Source organism: Gallinula chloropus (assembly GCF_964237585.1).
Source record: "Gallinula chloropus genome assembly, chromosome: 1".
NCBI lineage: Eukaryota > Metazoa > Chordata > Aves > Gruiformes > Rallidae > Gallinula > Gallinula chloropus.
The window spans coordinates 26,033,392-26,057,769 of record NC_140085.1 but is presented as its reverse complement, the minus strand read 5'-3'; the positions used below and the strand labels follow the sequence as shown (position 1 = coordinate 26,057,769).

The window sequence follows — 24,378 nt, the reverse complement described above, 5'->3', positions numbered from 1 at the left end:
TCATGATCATTCTAATGGTTCCAAAACAACTTTCCAGATTATCTTAATACTTTACTTGGTGGTAAAGTATTTCAGTAATGTATTTTTCCCCCCGTTTTGTTCTCCAGCTGTTCCTAAGGGAGTGGAAGACTGAACATACAAACCTGGTACAGTTTCAGCATTGGCCATTTTATGAAAAACACTCTGAGATGGAATCAGGTGCAGAACATAAGAAACTTACTATTCATATGAATTTTTTTAAAAAGGTCTTCCTGATTGTTCTTTGAGCACCCTGGTGTTCTCTGAACAGTGATTTGTGGAAATAAATTTATGATCTGGCATTGATCACTGTGATAGTGATCTCAGGAGGGGGCCAGCTGCTGCTCCCAACAATCGATGCTGCATAAGGAACCTGGAGCAAGGGCTGTAGCTGGTACCAGCTCCTTATCCTGGGTGAAGGTTGGTCTTATACAACCAGCCATGTTTACTGCCAAGGGCTAAACATCTCTGTGCCCAGACTTCTGTCCACTGAACCCTGCCAAGTTCAGCTTTTGGCAATCCTTTTTTCTGATGTATACCATTACCTTGTTTGAAGTCTGTTACAATCTCTATGTATGCTTCACCACCTCTTTTTACTTTAGGGTTCTGTTTTCCCCAGTCATTGCTCTGCATACTCCAGAAGATGCCAGCTCATGGGCATGTAGGTAAACTGAAAACAATTTACCTCTGCCTACACCTCTAGCACACTTTGTGAAGTCCTGTCATCCTGGGATAACTAACGTCCTGTCTAGTTTTAGTATTTTCTGAAGCGACTGGTGGCTTAGGTTTCATTTTTAAATACATGTTCAAATAGATATGCAAAATATAAATAACATTGCACTGAGACGTCTCTCTTCATTTTACCTCTCTAAGCCCTGTTTGTCACTGCCTAGTGTCTAGTATGTAGCTTAAGACCCTCAGCAACAGGCAGCCCAGCCACGATGCAGATCAGGCAAATGCTAGTTTCACAACCAGGATGTACTATGGCAGGTAAATGGCTTAAAGTCACACCAGGGTAACTTTAGGTTAGAGATCAGAATTTCTTTATGGAACGGGTTGCCCGGCATTGGAACAGGCTGCCCAGGGAGGTGGTGGAGTCACTATACCTGCAGGTATGTAAAAGGTGTGTAGATGAAGTCCTGAAGGACATGATCTAGAGGTGGGCTAGTCAGGGTTAGGCTGTGGTTGGACTCAGTGATCTAAAGGGTCTCTTCCACCCCAGGTGACTATGATTCTAGGAGGAGGAGATGTCTCACACCCAAATTAGCAGCACTGAGCTCTTCCAGGGGCTTAGTGCTGATTTTTGGTTTGGGCTTTGATGGGTCACGGCTCGTTCCCCCACCTCAGCTCACAGTTACGGGCTCTTCTGCCCCTCTGGGGCAAGGCTCCTTTCCCACCGCGGCCTGAGCCAGCCCAGCCGCGCGTTTCTGAAGGCCCCACACCACCAGGCGAGCGACTGACTGAGGCGAGGCAGCCTCAGAGACCCGGCAGCCGGGCTACGCCTAAACCCCGTCCCAGGCCCACCCGAAGGTTCGATCACGCCGTCAGGCGAATGAGGCCGAGGGGCAGGAACGCCCGGCGTGCGCCCGCCCGCACGTCCCTGCCTGCGCGTCCCCCTCCACCAATCAGAGCTCGCGTTGCCGCCGGCGAGGGGGCGGCGCTTATGCCGCGCGAGGGAGGGGGCGGAGCTGGTGCCCGCCCCAGCCGCCCCGCCGCTCCTCGGCCCCCGCCCGGCTGCGCTCTGTCCGCCTGCCCGCCCGCCCGGAAGGATGTGCTCCCGGAAGTTCCGGTGCTGCCGCTGTGTGGGATAAACAGTAATGGCGGAGGCGGTGGCTCTGGGGACAACGGCGGGCGCCGCGGCGGCGGCTGCGGCCCTGGGAACATCGGCCGCTGCGGATGCGGGAGCGACGGCCGCGGCCTTCGATTTCGCAGCCGTGCCCCCACCCGTCGTGGGGCCGGGAGGAGGCGGCTGGACCAAGCAGGTTACTTGCAGGTACACGCTGCTCGCGGCTGGGGAGGGGTGGGGGGGCGATCGCGATCGCCCTCGCCCTTCCTTCCCTCCCCTCCTTTCATCCCTCCCCTCCTCCCCCCCCCCCCCGCTCCCCGCGGCCTTTTCCATCAGCGCCGCGCCTTTCCCCTCCCCCCTCGGTCACGTACGCGCAGCGCGCGGCCGCAGCGCCCCCTTCCCCCCCCCGCCCCGCCCTGCCCTGCCGAGCGCCCTGGGGGAGGCCTGCGGCAAACTGCGCAGCCGGCCGCGCCGCGCCCTGCGGCGGCTCCGGGCGGAAACCGGGCGCTGCGGCGGGAGTTGTGGGGGATGTAGTGCAACGGTAGCGGCGGTGGCGGCCCGTTGCCGGAAGTACCGGCTGGCGTCGAGCGTGTTTCGGGCCTAGTTTCCCGGAGCCGGGCCGCGGGGGACGGGGCGGGACGTGGCTTTTCTTGTGCCTCTGCCCCGTGGGAAGGGTGTTCCCTGCGGCTCCGCCGTGCACATGGCGTGGGACTCCCGTCCTCCTGCCGTGCCGGGTCGGGCGGGGGTGGGGGGTGGGTTTGGAAGCGTTACGGGCTCCTTGTGGAAAGCCGTGGGCCGCTATTTATTGTGTGAGAATATGCCCGCAGTGGCCGGCGTGAAGGAGGCGGCAGAATGGCAGTGCTCCTAAACCGCCTTCCAGAAAATGCGGTAGAGCAGGAAATGCAAAGTGGCTGATGCTCCTGCCCGGATGAATCAAAATTTAAAAATGGAAACGAATCCGTGGTTGCTATAGCGAGAATAATGTATGGAACCAGAGAACGGGCATAAGCCACGATAGGCCGCAAAACGTGCGGGGTGCTGCTCCTTGGGTTTCATTAGGATTCAGTGTGCTGCGTCATTTTCTATTTATATTTTCTTTTAAACTGTATTTCTGATAAATCTTTTATATGGGATTATGCAAATCATGCTGCTGCATGCTGTAAAGCTTGCCAGATGGACTATTTTTAAACTTACACTGCCAGCCTGTTTGCAGGCTTGCAGGAGTATAAAACACTTCTGTGAACACAGGTATTTATTAGTTGATATGAAAGCAAGTGGTAATGTAATGCTAGCGTCTTTTGATTCTCTTTAGAAAATATACTTATATTTTTTTCAATTTTTATTTAAATAAAATTTTAAAATTACGTTAAACCTGAATATGTTTCAGGACAAACACATTCAAAGTCACTTGGAAGCAAAAAGGAACATCCCTTGATAATACCGTAAAGGAAGAGGCTGTAGATCTTGATGAGATCTGTATCTCTTCTGCGTATTTTTCCATTTGTGCCAGCTGCAGAGTGAAATAGCAGTATTGAGAACCGTTGCTTGGCTTTCACAAGGAGCTTGCTTGCTGTGTCTCCTTTGTGCTGTTAATGCTTTACCCTGCAGTAGGTAAAGCATTCCTGTTAACTGTTGATAACTGTTTATTTTGGCTAATGCACTGTTAACATGTCCATTTGAGAAGCGCTGTTTCTCAGCTCCCTCTGAGTACTTCTGCATACAAAGAGTTTTGCCTGTGAGTAACAGGGTTAATATTTGAGGCATGGCAGTTAAGCGTAGGCCAGTAATGAGGAAATGACCGGGAATGATGCTTAGCTCAGCTTTTAAGTGAGCTGCAAGGGTGTAGGTTAGTGCTCCCTCTGTATAGATTGCCTCATAATTTCTGAAGATCGAGAGGCTCAATTAGGAGAAATGTATTAGTGAGATGGAGAGAGAGATGTTCTCAGGTAACACGCACAATGAATCAATTTATTGAAGACAGTGACTGCCCTAGTACTGAAGCATTCAAGCTCATCAGTGTCCTGTGGTGCAGTCAGGCTGTCTAATGCATATATTTATTTACAGACACTCAGGTCTAGTGGGAAGTAAAACCTACTTTCTTGTAATGGTTAACATGCTTTAATTTGAGTTTAAACAACAATGAAATTTAGCTTTGGACCTAATGAACCGCTGCATTCTTTATTCTTTCTTACTAACCCTCCTAGTTACCCCATTGCTCACTTTTTTTTGTGTGTTTTTTTTTTTTCCCATAGCCATTCAAGCTGTAGGCAGAAGGGCTTTCCTCAGACTTTAAAGTGTAGTTAACAATTCTGACTTTAGCTTCTGGGAATGTGTGATAAGAATTTTGTTTTTCTAAGTCTGGTTTCAATGGGATGTATTGAAGAAAATATATTTCTTATGTTAAATTTCGCTTTACCCATAAATGAGCTTGAGGATTCAGCTATGAGGTGAAGAGGTTGAATTTTGGTTTGAAAGAGGTTTGAATTTTAATGTACTAGGGAGAGTAGTTTTTGTCTTGAGTAACACTGCACAATTCTAATTGTTTATAGGCTTCATTTACTTGAATCATAAAGTAATCATATGAGTGACAGTAAATGTTGCCTGAAAAACTTCTGGGAGATAGTAGTCTCTTCAATATAAGAATTTTGTGCTTCATAGTTGGTGAAGGAATACTGCTTTTTTGTTTGTTTGTTTTAATTAGAACTAGAAGTTTTAGGATTGATGGAATAAGTTGTTGCTGCTCCTTGGAATACCAGATATGATAGATTGGTTAGCTAATGCGTTTTAACTATGCCATTGCAATATCCTTGGGGTGGATGATTGACATCTCCAAATGAGAGAGACAATGATTAATGTGAACAACTTTGATTTCTCTTAAACATCTAGATTTGCAGGTGTTACCCTTGTGCTTTTCTTGCAGCTAAAGTTTAGAAATCTCAGGGTGAACTGTAGGAATTCATCATGTTCCTTAAGAGGTGATGAAAAATAATGTTCTTATGTTGCTTCTATGGTTTAGCAGTCTTCAAGGCTTTTGTGGTGTGTAATGAATCTGGAATAAACCACAAGGGAATGAAACTTTAAAGTTTTATTTTCATAACTACTTTAAAGTTAATATTCTGATCCTTTTGTTCTTAGTGTTTGAAGTAAGAAAAATAATGTTGGCCCTTACCAAGCTTCTTTGTCCTTCCAGTTTCAGATGGAGTTGTGACTTCCTTGAGCCGTGGTATAGCCACCGTTTTTCCCCAAGACACTGTTAGCTCAGTTACGCCCCCGTGTCACGCAATCACAGTTAAGGTCATCAACTTGACGTAAATGGTTTACATTTCCCTCGTTTGTTTAATAACTGAGCATAAATAAAACCCTTAGCAACTACTTCACATATTTTGAAAGCTGTCTGCATGTTTGCATCTGCTGATCTTTCTGAAAACCTAGATCTCAGGTATTTGTCTTTTAAGATGAGGAATCTGAATCAGTGAAGTATGCTTCCTTAATTCAGCACAGCACTAATGGTAAGGTGTGGAGTGCAAACCTCTTAACAGCCTGCTTGTGTCGCCCCTTTCAGGACTGCTCTGGTCTGGATCCTCCCTACCCTCTTGCTCAAGGAGGTTATGAAGAAGAAGGGACAAGGGTATAAATCCTATTAAGACTTTTTTTTTTTTTTCTTAAGGTTACTAACTCATGTAGAATTTCATCAGCCACTCACGTGGCTGAATGCCCACGTGCTGTCCTAGAACAGCATCTCTGGCCTCTTCCCCGCTACCTCTTCCTTGGGAACTATCCCTCTCTGTATGGCACCCACAGAAGCTGATGAGTGCAGTTGGCTGTTGCTCTGAGGTTCCCCCTCTGCCAGGCATGGCAGTGTCTCAGTTTCTGAAGGAGGTCTGTTAGGTGGAGTGTTCTAATTCCACAAAACCAGCAGGTCAGTGTAAACAGTGGAGGGACCTGAAAGCAGAGTTAAGTGGATCTGAAGTAAAGAACAAACCACATCTGAATAAGTGAACTTACTGCAAGCTTCAAACGCTATAGAAGGTGTTGCATATTGATTTCACTTCCAGGATTACAGGGATAAAGAACACTGGAAGAAGCTCCTGTGTATTCAGGGTTTTAGACTGTGGTTATAAGTGTTTGATGCTGCAGTGACTTTTTGATTGAGACATTGCAAATTCTTTTTCTCTAGGTTATGGGAAGTAATAGAAGTAGTGTTATTCTAGCAGTAGGGGGAAAAAAAAGGTGTAATCCTTAGAGAAATTTTTCTCTCCTCCCACCCCAGCTTGTTCAAATGTTGCTGAGTTTGCTGCGTGGGATTGCAGGCCTCTAAAAGTGACATGTGAATTAAATTGAACTTGTGTCTCACGTTTGATTTTCTTCCTTTTATAGCTTACCATCTTGATGTGATGAATTGTGACAACTTTCAGAAATACATAGAATCTGTATTTGCAGAGGATTGTCTAACATGAGATGGGAAAGAAGGAGAAGGACTTGGAGCTCTGTTTCCTCTGTCCAAGAAGCAGTGGGAGAGCCTGATTTTGAGGCTTATGTATTTAGAATAAGTTGTATTGGTCAAGGACTTTTTAACAGAAATTATGACTTCAGGCTGTCGCCTTTCTCTTGGTCACTTATTTCAGCTGTAGTTGTGTCCCAGCACTTTGGTGGCATAAGTAGCAGTGGGACTGTGCAGTGGGGGCACAACAGTGATCTGATCTAGAATAAAAATAACCATGGGGGCAGCAAAAGGAATTTCAGGTTACGTCTGAAGCCATTTCCTGATCTGAGTCAGCAGGTGGCTATGAAATTGCATGCCCCAACACATGGGGGAAGCAATGCTGTGGAAATAAGCCAAGGGTGGGGATAACAGTTGTTAAAGAACAAACATTTAACAACCTGAATTACTTTTTACCCTGTTGGTGGGTCTTCCATTTCTTACAACCAAGGCAGAAATTCAAGTTATGTTCTGGTTCCACAAGTTTATGGAGGGTTTCTTTTTGTTGGTTGGGGTTTTTTGGTTGGGTGGGGGGTTTTTTGTGGTTTTTTTTTTTGTGGGTTTGGTTGTTGAGTTTTTTTGCTTTGAGGTGAGTGAGTCTGTGGGTGTGTTGTGTGGGTACTGGGGGGTTTGGTGGGTATTTTTTAGTTTTGGGTTTTTTTACTTTGTTGTTCACAGTGGATAGTGCTAGTTATGGAGGGTGGGGTTTTTGTTTTGCTTTTCCAACACCTTGTTCCTGGTGGGTGCTGACGTAGCTGTTTGTGCAGCCACCTGGCAAACCTGACTGTGGTACTCATCTCTCTAGGGAGACTATCCTGCAGTCTTATCTTGGTCTTAAGTCACTTATTTCTATGTAGGACCATGTTTCTTATCTATTTACTATGCAGCTACAGCATACAGATGGGATTGTTTTGAGGGTTGAGTTCCACCTTGATAGCAAGTGTCAGCTAGTGGTTTATTAAACCATTTTAGATATTTTTTGGTTTTGTTCTCAATACCTTGAATACACCACTGGTTTTGCACATGGAAGAGTTATCAGCCCTCTTAAGATTCACCTCAGGTTTTAATATATCCCTAGTACTGGATTGTAGACTTAGCTCTGCATATGTCACTTCGTGAATTTTTCACTTTGACTTGGTCTGACTGGCTAGAAATGTTACCATACTAGATACCCATGAAGAAGTTAATGCAGTTCCACAACTTGACACTAAGTTTTGGAGTATCAACTTGAATGACCTGTTTCATGAAGTTTCATTCTAGTCTTAGTATAGGGACTGAAAGATAAACCTTGTCTCCTGCACTGGCTGTACCTCTGTGTGGCTATGCAGTCAGCTGGTTGGAGGACATGGTTCTACTGGCTGCATAGGTGTGATACCAGTGCAAGGCAATGGAAGTGTGCAGCAGGAAGGGGACAGGACTGCCCCTTTGAGCAGCAAGAGGAGTTCAGAAGGGTATAATCTCCTTGTCAGTTTTCCATCAAGTGGTGTTTTCTATTGAAACCAGGTTTTGATACTTCTGATTAGTTCAGAGTTGTAAACTTTCTCTGTATTTGGGGGCTAGTGTGTCTCTTTCTAAATTGAAGTGTTGGTAAACAAGTTGATGGATCCAATTCTTATGTAGGTTGGGGTGTTTTCATTGTTTGTGGGTTTTTAGTTGTTTGTCTAATACTTCTGTGTGGATTGGGAAAGATGTACATAAACTTGTATTTTCAGCTGTGATTTTGATGTAAACATATCAAGTCTGAATAGTTACAGAACCTTGAATTTAAAGAGGCTTGTGCCTTCTGAGGTAAAATTTAAAACAAATTGAAATTGACTGTTCAATTTTCTTCAATAGCTGAATTTGAGGATGCTCAATTAAACTTGAATTATTTGACATGCTAAAATTTGGTAAACTCCTCAGAACCTTTGGAACTGTACAGGTCTTTCAAGACAAGCAGTACAGTATTGAAGCAGGGTGCTTCTACTGATTGCCTCCTTTGACAAAAAATAATGTATATGTTTTGTCAGATGTAATTATCCATCAGAAACATGTTTTGCATTCATGGATGGGAAATTACTTTTCAATGAACTATTTACAATCTAAAAATAGATTTAAGCCCTCAGGAAACTTGTTTAGATTGTGGATGATTTTGATTTTGGTTTCAGTGGTGGGCTTCTCTAAGGTTTTTGTTGGTGTTGGAACACAGGAGCTACAAGTAAAACTTTATCCCCACCTAGTTTGTCCAAGACACTCATCTCTTTGTCATTGCCTGGGATAAGATTTGCTCTGCAGGCTTTTTCACGCTTTCCTAAGTACCTAAATGTGCAGTGCAGTTCACTAGAACAGCTAAGGCTTCATCTTTCCTCAGAGGTCTTTGGATTGTGGTTCCACGAGTTGTTAGTGGTAGTCTTAATTCAGCATACCTTGATTTACAGAACAACTCATATCAAAATACTTTGCTTTACAGCTTCACTGCTTCTCCTTAATTCACAGATGTTCTCTTACAGGTATTTCATGCATGGAGTTTGCAAGGAAGGAGACAACTGCCGCTACTCCCATGACCTCTCCACTAGTCAGTCTGCCACGGTGTGCAGGTATTATCAGCGAGGATGCTGTGCTTATGGAGATCATTGCAGGTAAAGAAGTGCTTTTGACCTTCATGTAGCAGAGTAGTTTAATTCTTGAGTCCCTACGTAGGGAGCTCGCAGAAAGGCAGTAGATCTTAAAGTGTTCTCTTTCATTGCAACTTCAGCAGTGTGGGTCAGTGAATAGTCACAGTGTGTCGGAGGGTTTATTAATAATGTGAGTAGGTGAATTAATTGACATGTAAGACTACGTTCAGACCAGCTAAACTGATGGAACTGAATTACACTTGGTAAGTGATCATAAAAGCCTGAACAGATAAGATTTTTTTTTTTCTTTTTGCAATTGTGTGTGTGTTTTCAGGAGTTGCTACTCTAACCCTGGAGCTGCCATTTTGGAAAAGTAACTGGAGTGTAGTCATGTAGGTTTTAAAGGGCTGCCTGTGCAAAATGATCCTACATTATAAAAACATACTATGGCTCAGACACTTGAAATTATTAAAGTAATAAAAATGAGAAGAAAGGAAACATGCTTTCCTAGTGTAGCAAAGCTTACAAAGGCTTAGTGATGTTTGCATCATCTTAAGTTCGCTGTATAAAAACTTTGGAGTTTTAACATTCTGTCTGGTTGCAGCTCTAATGCACAAGTAAATATTTGCTTCATAACTTCATATGGTAGTTCATAGTTAGCTTTACTGTCATGTTTTGTATATGGTGGTTATGTATAAGGAAGATAACAAAAATAAGCCTCTCCATAGGCTTCTATCTGCCAGTGTTGCTTTCTTGATCACATAGATCAGGTCTCCAAATTTTTGATCATGTGTGTCACCATACAAGAAGTTTCTTTTAAAATGCTGTTACTTGTTCTTAAAATGTCTACCTTGGAGGAACAGATTGCATGTGTGTGCTTTCTGTGCACTATCTGCTAGGTAGCATACCACAGGCAGCAACGACTCATCATGGAAAAGGTCAGCAAATTTGAAACACTTACTTGTCTTTTTGCGAAAGAATGCGTAACTCTGACAGCTTTTAGGCTCTTTATGACTAGATAACTAGCAACCCTCTGTGTGGTACAGAAGATTTTCATGGTCACTCACCATTTCATAACAGTACTGCAAAAATACAACTATTTAAAGATCTTGCTTTTATAGAATTAATCATGTTGATGACACTGTAGTGGTTTATGTACTTCTGGCTCCATTTTGCTACAATATCTTGCCTATGAACAGTGCAGTGAATGAATCTCTGGTGTGGTTCTCTCTCTCTGAAACCTTACTCTGGAGTTGTTAGGTGGGTTTTTATTTTAGTCAAAGCAGAAGCTCCTTCAATGGTTACAGGTGCAGTTTTTCCATTAAACAGTTTTTATTAAGTCATTTAGTGTTGAGAATATATTTCCTCTGCTACATCTCTTGTCTGTATTGAAGTCATTTGTTAACAATTTACCTCTTCTGATACATCTTTAATGGGTCACAAAAAGCAGTTGTTTATTTCATTGTTGAAACAATCTAGCAAAGTCGAGACATGTTGGAAACACCTGTACTTTCATCCAGCTGTACAGCAAACTTCCCACACTGCAAAATTGGTTCCAATACTTGTTTCTTCAAATCTTCAGCAGTGTTTTCCGTGCATTTCCCAACAGCGTTTTGCTGACAAAGGAATGTGTTTTACTTTGTCACTGTATTGTTTCCCATGTGTTATTTCAGTCATTTTTACCACAGCAGGAAGAAGGAATGGTCCAGTGGTATGTAGCTTTTTGTCTTGCACTGTTACGTAAGAACCCTCAAAAGCGGCTTCTAGACATGCATTGTGAAGTTTTGCAGAGTACTGGATTGAGTACCACATGAAGCAATTGGCACAGTATCTCTGAAAAAATGGGAGAGGTTTGTCTCTGTGCTCTGAATGCTTACTGGCTTTTAAATGCCTCCTTGCTCATTGTTTTGGCCTCATACTGCCATTAGCTAATAGCTCGAGGCACAACATACACTGAGGGCAAGGTCCATCATTAACAACACTGGATGTAAACCCATATTTCTGGTAGTCTTCTTGGTAATCTCTGTTTGTTTCCCCCCCATTGTTTTTACTTTGTAATGTGGCTGACAGAGCTCGTAGTAGGCCGTTTTCTTGTTGTTTGCTTTTGTTCCCATTATCAGTATTGTCTTCACTCCAGAGTTTATTTGCAGGAATCTTTAAGCCGCTTGTACGTTTTGTCAGGGTTAGTTTAGGTAAAACAAGATAATGTAATCTGTCAGCCCATTTAATTGGGCACAAGCCAACTGCAATGTGTTGCAATGTGTTGCAATATGCTGAAAGTGAACAAACCAGTGAGGGTGCCACTGTTAACCCTGCTGTGTGGTGAAACACCCGTTCCTCCTTCAGGACACCTCGCGCATACCATACGTGGGACCCTCTGGCATATGGACCGAGTGAGGATGCTTCCATCAATCTGTATGTTAAATATGAGTAAAACTTAATTTCTTATGTTTTAGAATAAAGACAAGAAGCTCTAGTGTTTTCTTACTGCACCCCAGTGGGTTGTGTTGCTCACCTCATAGGGTGCACACATACCACTTTGGAGGCCACTGATGTAGAGGTCTGAAGGCTTGACTTTGAAATTTGTGCATCCTAGCTTCCATAGAATTTCAAAGCTGACATTTGGTGGGGAGCATCTCTTTAATATGCAAGAACTGTGACGCTTGTTGTTTCCAATCTGACACAAGGTAAATGGATCACAGTTGCTTAAAAGTTTTGTATGATCTCCAAAAAATTCCTGCCCTTTGTCCTTGAAATTAGTCAGTGAATATCTAAGACTTCAAAGGTATACCTGTAATCTGTTTTCACTTGTAGTCTACTATTTGCTGGAAGACAGATTTTTTTTTTTTTTAGGGGAAATGGCATTTTCCTGTTGCTTATGGGCAGTGGGGATCAAAGTGGTCTGAGCATCATTTTCCATGTTAAGTTGAAAGAGGCATTAGAAATAACTACTTTAACTCAACATAAAATCTGAATGAGGCAAGATGCTTGGATGCAGAAAAATAATAATTTATGTTGGTGGGCATCTCTGGAGCTGCACTGAAGGCAGAGCCAGTTTTAGGTCGGGTTGCCTAAAGCATTGTCCTTTCAAGTTTAAATATCTGCAAGGATGAAGATTGTGCAGCCTCTCTGGGCACCTGTTCTGTGTTCCAGTTTGACTACTTTCTCAGTGAACTTTTTTTCCTAATATCCAATTTTAACTTTCCATTTTGGACTTGTCTACTGACTGTTATCCTATCGCTGCACCTCTGATAAACCCCTGGCTGCATCTTTCCTGTGGCTTCCCATGAGGTGGCTGAAGATAGCAGTATCTGCTCTCTTCCCTTTTTAAAACTGAACAAACTGATTTATCTCATTCAGTAATACTGCACATGCATAATATGTATGTGACCAGTTTTGGACATAATTAAAGTTCTTATTTGTAAGTTAAGTAAAAATTGTGCATGCTGCTCCATTTCCTCCAAAATCATGGGGTACCTTCTTTTTCTGTAAGCAGTGTTGATAAATTACACAAGTGGAAGCATGTCTCTCATCAGTGGCTTTTCCTTTCAAGCCCATTCTAGGTTCTCCTTCCAAATAGTGTGTTTACATCTTAAATCAGTTAATTTCCAATACCTTGGGCTGCTTTATGGTGGTATTTTCTCGGGAAGAATTGACACGATGTGTTTCAACCTTTTAGATATGAACACACCAAGCCACTGAAAGAGGAAGAATTGACTGATCTGATTCCAGATGCAAAAATTTATGCCTCAGTATCCTCAGACTTTGCATCACTCCCTGAAACAGTTGAAGAAATTCTTGCTGAGATAGAAGATGAAAATGTAGATCTGGCAGCTGCGGGAGTAGGTGCTGAAGACTGGGTGAATGCAGTTGAGTTTGTCCCTGGGCAGCCGTACTGTGGACGTGGTAAGCTTATCACAGGATAAGAGTAGGGGTGTGTTTTGGTCATGGATCAACAATTTATATGGAGTGCAGTTATTGTAATGCTTTTGGGTTTGTTGCATACAGCTATTCATATTTATTAATCACTCCAAGTGAACTGTCCTTAACCTACACTTGAGTTTTCCAATGTGAATAGTTACTCTGCTGCTGTCCTGTTGTTCTGAAACCAGGTATACTTAAAGACAGTCTCTGCATTATTGGCTGCTTCTTGTTACAGCTCTGAATGACTCGTCAAATCTCATTCTTTGACACTTAGTGTGCATATGTGATGGGAGAAGGAAATGTTGATGATGCAGTTGACAGTAATATCGCTACTCTGGAAGATTGACCTGCTGCCTTTGGAGTTTTTTGGGTTTTTTTTTGTTTGGGTGTTAGTTTTTTATTGTTGTTTGGGGTTTTTTTTGTTTTTCAATCGACTAAAGCTCTTCCAGTGGAGGTACAGATTTCTGTAGAATGAATTGAACCCTAATACTTGCTTTCTTGAGTCCCATGTCAGTTCAGACCAGACTGAAAATCATGTACTCTGGTTACCTGAGACTTGACTTCCTAATATTGTGACGGCTCTTCTTGAGAATGAGATTGAAGAAGCTCATTGTATGGGACCAGACTGTTAAAGTAGCATAGTTGTCATCTGTTTTACCCGCAGAAAGATAGCACAGAGACTCAAATTTTAAGTGGAAAGTAGGCTGAAGGTGTTTACTTTAGCATAATTTCTAGTATTCGGAGCTTTAAAACTGAAGGTTTATGGCCATGAGCCCTCAAATAATTGTTTAAAATCAAAACGGGCACCTTGTGTCCAGAAGATCATGAAGCTGTCATACAGTGCTCAGACTACATTTCTTTGTCTCCACAACACTACTTATGTTCTCAGATCTGAAAAGAGAATTACCTTCTCAGTGTTACAGGATGCTGCTGGAGTCTGATCTGGTTTGAGGAAGGGTGAAGAGGAAAGGAATTGAGTGGTGTTAACATTTTGCTAGCGTTGTTGAGACATTTGATTGTGGAATTGTTTGGTATATCTGACTTGGAATGAAAACTCATCTTCTACCTGTTAATATGTCACTTTACTGTCCTAAAAGATAGAAATTTGGTGTTCATTGAGACAAATGATCCCCTCTTTTTTTTCTAACCAGAATAGAATAATTTAGAGTGGAAGGGAACTCTAAATGTCATCTGGTTCATTTCCTGCTCATCTACTTCAGGTTGCCTGGGGCTTTGTTTACTTAAATCTCTGTCCTCAAAGATGTTGTAAACACTATAAGCTCTGGGCAGCTTTTGCAGTGTTTGACTTTTCTTCACAAGGGAAAAAACTCCTTCCTAGTATGTAATTGGATTTCTCCCTGCCTCAGCTTGCCTTCTGCCTCTTCTTCTGTGTGCACCTGAAGAGTCTGGCTCTGTGGTAGCTTTTTTATTTCCTTTCCATTAAGTAGTTGAACCACAGCTGTCAGATTGTGCCAACCAGATCTGCGCAGCGTAACAGTCTTTTTTTTCATGGGCTTCAGCCCCTTTAATGGCTGGGTGGCCCTCTACTGGAATCAGTTCACTGCTGGTTTGAACAGCTAGAGAGCTCTTAAATACTCCTACTCTTTTATAGGAGAGCTTGTGCTTTATCCTAAATTCCTGAACCATAACGACATTTCATTATCCCTCAAAGCAATTCCTTTTTCTAGGGGTTCAGGCTTATTTTTCATGGAAACTTGTGACTGCCACATATATATAAACGTTTTCTTTGCTGAACCTTGTTCGAAGTTCTCTGGTTTATATCCTTTGAAATTTGATATATTTTAATGTACAAACATCCTAGTCTGTTTCTGTTCTGAACAGTGCTACGTGATGCTAATTCCCATGGTGGCTTCTTGAAAGCAGTGTTTCAAAAAACTTCACTTTTCTGAAGCCACTGGCTTTGAACTGTAGTAGAATCGCTGCTGCAGTGATCAGGAAGATGTGTGCAGTGTATTCTATTATTCTTGTCAAATGCCTGGAGAAATACACAGGTTCTTGGAAACTTTGAAATAGAACTGACTTCTTAAGATTAGCTAGAAGCCTGAGTGTTTTAAATTGTTTTACAAATGCTGAATATTCGGGGTAGGCAGTTTAACTATGCAGAGCTTGGGCTATAATGCTTATCTTTTACTGTGAGACAAGACATTCTGCTAATGTAGAAGATTCTCTAATTTGGGTGTAAATGTGATTTCTTGAAGATGACCTCAGGGCCCAGCAAAGAAAATAGTGACAGTTCTTCAGATAACCACTTGTTTATACAGATGCACCAGGTTTCCTTATTTGTTTAGCTACTGCTGCTAGATGTTCTGGAATAATTTAGGGAGAGTAGAAAGGCAGAAATGTAAGAAATGCTGAATTGGATGTTTGCTTCCTGCTGCTACAAGCAGAATGTATTGGATGCTGCAGAATGTGACCTAGAGTGAAAAGCAGGTGTTGTGTGAATTGAAGGTATTGGGCTAGGGTGGGTTCCTCCCCTTCCCCCCCTCCACCGTACGAATTGAATCCTGTTGACTCTGAAACGGGCAGTGAGAAGAGGAGGGTTGGGTCCACCTGCTGGACAGGAGTGGTTCTGGAAGCAGCAGGCAGCTGTAGGGAGAATGCTGCTCTGGGGGATGTGGGATTCAGGCACACTGAGGCAGCAGAGTCCTGTGAGTTTCTCTATTTTTCGCTTTCAAGGAGGAAACAAAACTGTGTTAGCTTACAGTGCAGTAAGGAGATAGGCATGCAGGTCTTTAGGTGATGGAAGCTGAGATACTTGTAAGCGGAAATACTAATATAACTTCTATTTCAGAAAAATACAGCTCTAGCTCAGGGGAAGTTCTGGCACAGTACAGAAGACTGGGCTGGAAATCAAATGTCACTTTGAGGATGTTTTTCGCTTTCCCACCCTCTGATACTGTAGAAGTACCCAGAACTATTATTAAGGACTGACATTGATAGGTTGTATCTTGTCTAGAGGTCTAGTCACTAAGAACTGGTTGTATTTTTTTGTGCAAGGACTGGGCTGCAATTTAGTAGCTATAATGTGTACTGTATTGACTGAAGTTACTGGTGGTTTAAGTAACAGCTCTACTTCTCTTTTTTTTTTTCTTCTTTTTTTTCTTTCTTTGATGCCAAGATGGGAAGCTCTGTTCTTTCCTTTGGACCAATATAGTAAATAAATGGATTGCTAAATCAGTCTGTGGAGAGAGAAAACTTTAAAGCCTTTATTCCCAAAGAATCTCAAGTAATAACTGCAGGTTTTGATTTTTTTTTTAATAAAACCCTTACTGAATAACTTTTTTAATAAAAGATATGATATAGGGAAGTGAGAGTGACTCTGGAAACTTCTTTTGTTAAACGGAGAAGCTTCAAATTGGCCTTTTTCAAAGTAAGCATTTTCCAGGGATATAGGATTGCCTTAAGGCAAAGGTCATCTTGTCATCCCCATTAAAAGTAGTATCATATCCCTCAATTCCTTTGAAACTCAGCTGCATTTGTCTAATAGGCTTTTGCCTATCTATATACTATGATCTACTAAGCTCTTCTTCAGTAAAGGTCAAACAAGATTAGCTAAAATAACACTGGCAAAAATGACAGTTGAGGGAAATAGAATCTGACTGGTAGTTGTGATTTTGTTGTTTTGTTTTTTATTTATTTATTTTGGATTTAAGACTGGGGGAGGATTTGAATGAAATACAAATTTTCATACTATGTTCAGCTACCCAGAAGAGTAGGCAGAACCTAGTATATGGTGCTAGTTCACTAGACTTCATGGGGAAAAAGAGGTGAGGTAATGAAGGTTATTTTTTGTTTGTTTTTTTATTTGGTTGTGAATCTCCTAAAAAAAATAAGCAGGTTGACAGTTGACTTGTTTATTCTGCCACTCACTTGCTTTTCAAAAATATGTTTCTAGCGAACAAACTGATCAGTGTGAGCGACCTCTAAAGTCAGAGATGGTTCCAAGAAGCAAACTTGAACTTATTTTGAGAGCCAATATTTTCCTGTGCTGATATGAAATACTTGCTTATCCCCCAAAACTGAGCTCCGAGGGTCCTGCCTTTTCTCTGTATGTCCATAAGCTGACACGTTTGCTGTATCTCTTGCTCCATGAGGGTGAAAACTCTGTGAGCATGCAGCCTCTGATTCTTTTTGAGAGGAGTCTGTCCTTTACTGATCCACGTCTGCCTTTGATAGTTTTTGCTTGCTTCTCCAAATCTAATGCTTGAACAGTTTATGGAAGTAATGCTTTCTTATAGCACGGGTGACATCTTAGTCTTGTAATAGCCAGTGGTTATGTAAATGGAGTCATAGAATAGTATACTGAGTTGGAAGGGACACGTAAAGATCATCCAGTTGCTGTTCTTCCTGAAGTTTATTCCGAATATGGTAATGCTTTATTCTCCTACATTTAGTATATGCTCAGTTTCAAACTGACTGCTTTGTCTTGTAACTTGGTTTGTCTTATGTAGTTATCTCGAAAGCCTGCTTGGCTTTGGGGACATAAATTCAGCCTATATTCAGGAGGTACAGGGAGAAGCAGCAGTTGTCTAAATGGGGAAGAGAAATGCTAGAGATTTCAGTTCAGTTTAGAACTGAGTAAGGGAATTTAGCCATCAGTTTTTGCAGAATCCTGACTAGCTTAAAATGTAATGAAAACACTTGAATTACAGTTTCTTAAAGCTAGGCTTCTGTGTCTGATAGACTAGTTGGTTATCTGTTTGGGATAGGGTTTTCAGTAAGTATCTAGAATAGAGTTAGGTAAAGGTACAGATACATGTTTTGCATCATTCATACAGATGCATGGGAGTCTAGAAGTGAAAGTCTGTTGTTCAGGCTGAACAGTGACATGCTAATTAACCTGCCTGTGAGGAACTGCTGGTGTGATATTTCTGTGCTAGTTTTTTGTTATGCTGAATACACCTTTATTGCTTCAGCTGTATAATTTCTGTGAAAAAGGCTGTTAACTTTAGCCAATGTGCAGTTGATTCTTAAGGTATTTGTAATATATAAACTCTTTAACCAGAGTTTATATTAAAGTGTTCTTAAGTTGCTGAAGACTGGTGAGACTGTACCTAGTGTGGACTTAGTTTGTAAATGGATCTGAATGTGACCACTGAAGCCTTGATAGCTTTAGTTTTCCTTGGTTGAAGGATGAAGAAGTTGGTTGTTTTGTTGAGTGGTAAAATAACTTGTTAGTTCAGGTTGAGGGTAAGTAAAACGTGGAGTGAAATGAACTGTGGTTGGTTTTTATAATTCTCTTTGAATAACTTTAGCAGAGCTACCCGAAGGCTACTTTCTGTTAAGACAATGTATTCTTGCTCTCCCTGCTACAAATCTGAATGCATTGCTTACTGTCCTTAATTTTGTTCCCAGCTGCTACTTCCTGCGCTGAAGCACCCTTGCAGGAACTGGTGATTGAGGAAGAATATGAAAAGCAGGAAGTAGATGTGGAGATAAAGAAGGAGCTGTGCCCCTACGCTGCCGTAGGAGAATGTCGCTATGGAGAAAACTGCGTGTATATCCATGGGGATGTGTGCGATATGTGTGGGCTGCAGGTCTTGCATCCGATTGATGCTGCTCAGAGATCTGAGCACATAAAGGTAAGGAAACAACTGTCTGGTGTTAAACAGCTTTCAGTTATTGCTTCCTAGCTCCCCACCATCACTTGTCACTAATACCCTTTCATTTGAAGATGCACACAGGTCGGGCAGTGAATGAAATTCCTGTTGTAAACTGGACTGTTTCCTGTCAGGGCTGTATTCAAAAGCAGCTGGGTTTCCTTATCTGTGCTGGGAGAGCAATGTGCTTAACGATACTAAAGCTTTGTTCTTTGCCTAGTAAAAGTGGATGGTCTTATGGATTGCCTTTCTCATGTTTAAAAGCAATGTTTTAAGAAAGGAATTTGAACTCGGAATTGATTGTTCCCCCATCTGAGCAAATGTGGGTTGTTTGGGGTTTCTTTTATTTTTTTTAGGATAAACATTTTCCAGCTTAATCGTACTCATTCATTATGCAAAACAGCAAAATAAAACTGAGCTGAAAAACCTGCTTTGAGTGCATCAGGTGACCAGTTGTCTCTCTTTGTCTCTTCTTTTCAGTCTTGCATTGAAGCTCATGAGAAGGACATGGAGCTTTCATTCGCTGTCCAGCGTAGTAAAGACATGGTGTGCGGGATATGCATGGAGGTGGTGTATGAGAAGGCTAATCCCAGTGAGCGCCGCTTTGGGATCCTCTCCAACTGCAGCCACACTTACTGTCTCAAGTGCATCCGCAAGTGGAGGAGTGCTAAACAATTTGAGAGCAAGATTATAAAGTGAGGCCCTTTCCCATTTTGATTGTGCTTTGTTACTGTTAAAGAGCTTAGTCACTTGTGATAGTTTGCCACAGAGTTACAGGTGCAGACTGCACAGACTGCATTTAATGTGTACTAACCTTAGTTTGGAAGTGAAATAATTGTTAGGAATAACATTTACACTCTGAGTTGGTTAATACGGATTAAATTTGTGAAACTCGCTTAATGGTAGAAAGCAGTTTTTGTTTATTTAGTAGCATGTTGTCCAGAGGTTACTGTTTATGTCTTGGACACCTAGCCAGGAATCTGAGAACAGATTAACCAGTTCAGAATGTATGCTTAGTAATTCATTACTGCTCTAGTTCATTTAGCAGTTGGCAATACATTTATCCATTTAAAGGCTGTTTTAAAAAAACCCCACAGAGTTCCAGTTAAATACAGAGATCAAGCAAAAATAAATGTATTTAATGCTAAAGAAAAAGGAGTCTGTGTGAAGTGTTTTTTCAAGCTTTTCTGACACAAACTGACCAGTTACCATTGTTTTTGAACATGTGTAGGAGAGAATCTAGATTGAGAAACGCATACAGAGAGTGTATGGGTACAATACACCTTTAAAGATAGATATGTGCCAGGGCTTGTTATCTAGGAGAGAGAGTGCCCCGTGATGTGAAATTTGCAGCGCAGTCTGTTCATTCCCCAGGTCCTGCCCAGAATGTCGGATCACATCTAACTTTGTCATTCCAAGTGAGTACTGGGTTGAGGAGAAGGAAGAGAAGCAGAAACTCATTCAGAAATACAAGGAGGCAATGAGGTATGAACACTGCAGCCTTTTGTCAAGTTGAGACATTAGAGATAAAGGCATACCTGGTGAAGGGTGTCGATTAAAGCCCTCTCACGCCTTGTTTCCACCACCACGTGTGAAATGTGTCCTTACCTATCTGCTCACAGATGCGTGTAACCATAGTCACAAAGCTATTCCTGTGTTTTTGACATCAGTCTTTCCCTTCTATACACAGAAGGGTGGTGATGTAGCCATAAGGTAGTATGAGCTTGTGTGCTACAAGGTGTTGGTGTCCCTGTGCATGCATCCACCCACACAGGTTGTGTAATACGTCACTCTGTGTGCAGGCCTTACACTGACAGAATACTTGCAGCTCCAAACGGTACCTGAGATGCTTATGGACTAGGGGTAAATGCAGTTCTGAGGCCTGTTTGGGGTGTGCTGTGAGTAAGGGTTACGGTATTTTCCTTTCCAGCAACAAGCCGTGCAGGTATTTTGACGAAGGCCGTGGGAGCTGTCCTTTTGGAGGAAACTGCTTTTACAAGCACGCCTACCCTGATGGCCGCCGCGAGGAGCCACAGAGACCCAAAGTGGGTACATCTAGTAGATACCGGGTTAGTGCTGCTGCTTTCTGTACAGAGAGAGCGCGAGAGGGCTGTGGGTTAAACCACTGCCCTGGAAAGAGGACAGGGAAATGCTGCTTGCGGGGGTATGTTGGTGGGGAGGCTCTTTTGTTTAGCTTTTGAGTTTTGTTGGTTGGTTTGGTTTTTTATAACTTCTGATAGACCTCTGTAATGGGGAATTTAAAGGAGGCAGAGCTCTCTAATTTGAGTGTTGGAAGCCAAGATGCTGGACAACATTAATAGGGATGTATAAGGTTAAATTCTGCTGGAGGACAGTGTCTCCCTGAATTGAGAAGATGTGGTTTCTTGCGTATTAGAAAGTGTGCTGGGGGTTGAACTCTGTTGCCTCTGGGAATGCTCCAACGTTGTACTGCTTGGTTACCTGTGGACATACCTTGTGCTCCACTTGCAGGCCCAGCGGAGGAATCGTTTCTGGGAGTTCATCGAGGAGCGTGAGAACGGTGATCCGTTCGAGACCGATGAGGATGAGGTGGTGACCTTTGAGCTTGGTGAGATGTTGCTTATGCTGTTGGCAGCAGGAGGTGACGATGAGCTGACGGATTCTGAGGATGAATGGGACTTGTTTCATGATGAGCTGGAAGATTACTATGACTTGGATCTATAGCACCTGTCAGTGGAGTGTGGACTGTCGTCTTGGCTTCAGGCAGTAGCTATTACCTGTGGTGTTGTGGCAGTGCCTGTGTTTCTCCTAGGCAGGCCGATCAATTCCAGGTGCTGTTGTAATAACTTTTACCCAGGGTCTGTCTCTTCCCATCCCCTCCCACCCCAGGAGTGTTGTTTTTTCCTCTGTTTAAACAAATAACAAGAAATAAATCTTTAAAATGTTAGTTTTTGTAAAAATGAATTTAACTGTCAAACAGTTAGCTTAGGTTTGTTGCTTCATCTGTGTACCCAACAGAGTTCGCCCAGTTCCAGGGTTAAAGTGTTTACAGGACTTCCACACTCATTTTGAAGAGCCCAGATACAAAAATGAGCAGTGGCCATGCAGTGGGGATGTTAATTGGCTGATGGCCTATTTTCTGTCTTTGTACCAATATTTCTTGATTTCAGGCCAGATTACAAATCCTTCCTTTCTGGCGTCAGCTCCGTTCCAGCCCCCTCATGTACACATTCATTTGTGATTTTGGTCTCTTGTTTACTTGCACATTACTATTACTACTGTGTAACCAGAACCAGGTGTGAACGTTCTGGGTTTTTACTGTGTTTAGCATGAAAGGAAAATGTCTTTGTGAAAGGAGAACTCTCTATGTGTATATACAGATAAATGTAGAGTTGGACCTCAAGGATGGGGAGACTCTGTGTAAGTTAAAATTAACAAAACCATCTTTCATCCCCTCTTGGTGCATGAAGTCTAGCCTCCAATTGGACATGAAACTGGTTTAGTGGTCTCAGCTCAGTCTGTGGCAGTGATCTTAACTATCGCTTAACTTAATAGACGGCACTCCCTAATACACCAGCTCTCTTTCATGTGTATGATTAGGGTTGTCCAGGAGCAGAAATCGGTTAGCCAAGATCTGGTCAGAGGAACACCAGAGAGGCCCCTTTAGCTTTATTGCTCTGTGAGTTTTAGAACCTGGTGTAACCACTTAAGCTGTGAGCTTCGCTAGGAAACGCCGCTCAGCTGGCGAGACGTTCGCGTGCCTCTCGGCGCCTGAGTTGGGCAGGTTGCCTGGTAAAGCTGTCCAGCTTACGTGAGTTACTGCTTACAAAGGCAGTCATGCAGTTTCTGGCTGTAATGTGCATTGAAAAATTACTTTGCCACCAAAGCCCCAGCACAGAAATTTTAACCTTGCATAACATTATTGCTGTTTTTTATTGACTTGTGGATGCCCCGTGATCTGTTCTCCTGCTGCTCTTGTCCCCTAGACTGCCTCTCCTTTCACTTTTAAATGGAATGAGAAATTGTTCTGAGGTCTATAACGTATTGTTTTGCAGCTGCCTTTTGTAAGAAGCACTTTTCCCAAATAAAAAAGGTAAAAAAAAATGTAAACAAGAAGTCTGCCTTTTCTTTTAAGTTTGAAGCTTCTCTGTTTTAGCTTCATTGGCTATTTTTGTATGTTTCTGTAAATGTAAAGGCATTTCTGTCATTTAATCTCAACTCCTGCTGAATTGTGTCGTGCTAATACCGACGTTCATATTGGTTATAACCTTTCCAGCAAAGAGCCTGTAACCTGAGGAACGCAGTCAGAACAGACAGCTGAGACAGCTGAACTGTAGGAGTTTATGGGGCCATTAGAGGCAGCGGGTGGGGCTTGCTTTCTCAGAACTAAGTTCCTTGCTATGGGATTAGGCTTTTTCTTTGGGTCCTGAACAAAGCAAACTGCGGTACATGTACTATTGTTAGTTTCCTGTTGTAATGCTGTTCTAGAGAGAAAGTCCAAGCACTGCTACAGGCCACTTCCCAAGAATCCACGTGCCTCTTTAAGCCTACATGTGTTCAGAAAAATGCATTCTTCTGCAGAAGTAGATAAAGTTGGAAAAAAACTACTAGAAACATACTCAGATGCTGAGGGATATGACTAAGGAAAGCTTAACAGTCTAAACAATGTTTGGTTTTGTTGGGTTTTTCTTTTCCCCCAGAGGCAACTAGCGGAGGAAGAATAGGATTTGAACTTAATTGTGCAGTTGACATTTAAAACAGATGGGAAGAAACAGGACAAAACTGAAAGGCTTGAAAGTAGAACTAGCTTTTCCTCCTGTACATGGTGAATGTAAGTTGTTAAAAGCTGTTAACCTCCTCTTGGAAAGCTGCATTCAAACATAAAGATGTGTTCTGTCAAGATGCAAAAAAGACAATAAACTTAACAAGTCTGAGTGCGTGCATCAGCTTTCCTTCAGAAGGGGGTGGAAATGGCATGTGTTACTTTGGGGGGGCTGGGGGGAGCCTGGGGGGCGGGAGGGCATTGTACACATGGCACAGTGGTGGATGCTGCTGGCTCTGAACCTCACTTGTGTATGTGCTACAGGAGAAGCCCAATATGCAAACAGGCCGTTTGCTTTGGTGGAGGCTCTCCTGTCAGCTGCAAGGTGACTGATGCAGCCAAGTGCGCTGTGACAGGTAGGTTGAAGCGTGCTGTGGTTCTTGTTACACGAGTGAAAGAACAGCATCTCTCTCTCCATCAATCTGTGTGTCACTTTCAGTTTGCAGCTTGCTGGTGGCAGGCCTGTTCCTGCCTTTCTAAACTGGAATGACTGAAAAGAGAAGTACATTAGGAGGCTGCTGCACCTTTCTGTAAGAACAAGAATGAGTTCAGTACAATCAAGGCAAACATTTAATGTCAAAATGCAGAGGGTGATGACTTTACCTGATGTACAGATGCTGAAGAGGCCAATGAGAGAAGTGTGAAGGTGAAAAAGGTACAAAGACTTAACTTCCACCAGCAGAACTTCCATTTTGGAAACAAAAATCTTTGTCTAAAGATTAATGTTTTCACATGAAGTGCCTTGACCTTACTGCTTATGCAAGGATATATATGGATGGATTAATTATAAAAAGCTTTATGTCTTGTAAATGCAAAATAAGTAGCTGCTGCCTCCTCTGCTTGGTCTGAATGGGGTCATAGGACCAAAGAGCCCTTCTTAAAACCTCATCTGCTGTAGTTGAAATACCAGTAGCACAGCCCTTTCCTGATTGTAGCCCAAGGCCTGTTGTAGTCTTGCTGAGGGGATGGATGATTCATGTAATGATCTTCAAAGTAACTCCTGCTATGGAGTTATAAAACAGATTTGTTTGGAAGTGTCTTATGGTTGGAGCAAAGCTTGGATAGATGGAATTATTAATGCACTAGCAGCTTAAAAGAAGTGGGAACCTACACCTTGTCCCTTAGGACTGAGATTTAATACAGGACTGCAATGC

At 42.4% G+C, this 24,378-nt stretch overlaps 1 protein-coding gene across 4 annotated transcripts; it reads left to right on the top strand.

Annotated features, from left to right (window-relative positions):
* The first annotated feature begins 1,784 nt into the window (after positions 1–1,784).
* Positions 1,785–23,330, top strand: MKRN1 (makorin ring finger protein 1). Of its 4 annotated transcripts, none has more exons than XM_084270002.1 (9): positions 1,785–2,011; positions 8,774–8,902; positions 11,225–11,293; positions 12,558–12,784; positions 18,179–18,405; positions 18,904–19,118; positions 19,798–19,908; positions 20,354–20,468; positions 20,914–23,330. In XM_084270002.1, the coding sequence occupies exons 1-9, from the start codon at positions 1,836–1,838 to the stop codon at positions 21,124–21,126; spliced, it is 1,482 nt and encodes a 493-aa protein (XP_084126128.1). In that variant the 5' UTR covers positions 1,785–1,835; the 3' UTR covers positions 21,127–23,330. The 4 variants fall into 4 exon arrangements, with proteins under 4 accessions (XP_084126128.1, XP_084126127.1, XP_084126130.1 ...); XM_084270001.1 differs by having other exon boundaries at positions 20,354–20,492; XM_084270004.1 differs by lacking the exon at positions 11,225–11,293.
* The last annotated feature ends 1,048 nt before the right edge of the window (positions 23,331–24,378 follow it).

What these genes read in the sequence shown, in the direction of transcription:
- MKRN1 (XM_084270001.1), top strand. Translation starts at nt 1,836, where the DNA reads ATGGCGGAGGCGGTGGCTCTGGGGACAACGGCGGGCGCCGCGGCGGCG. An exon ending in AAATACAAGGAGGCAATGAG is followed by an intron (nt 19,909 to 20,353) that starts GTATGAACACTG and finishes TTTCCTTTCCAG; the next exon opens with CAACAAGCCGTGCAGGTATT. An exon ending in GTACATCTAGTAGATACCGG is followed by an intron (nt 20,493 to 20,913) that starts GTTAGTGCTGCT and finishes CTCCACTTGCAG; the next exon opens with GCCCAGCGGAGGAATCGTTT.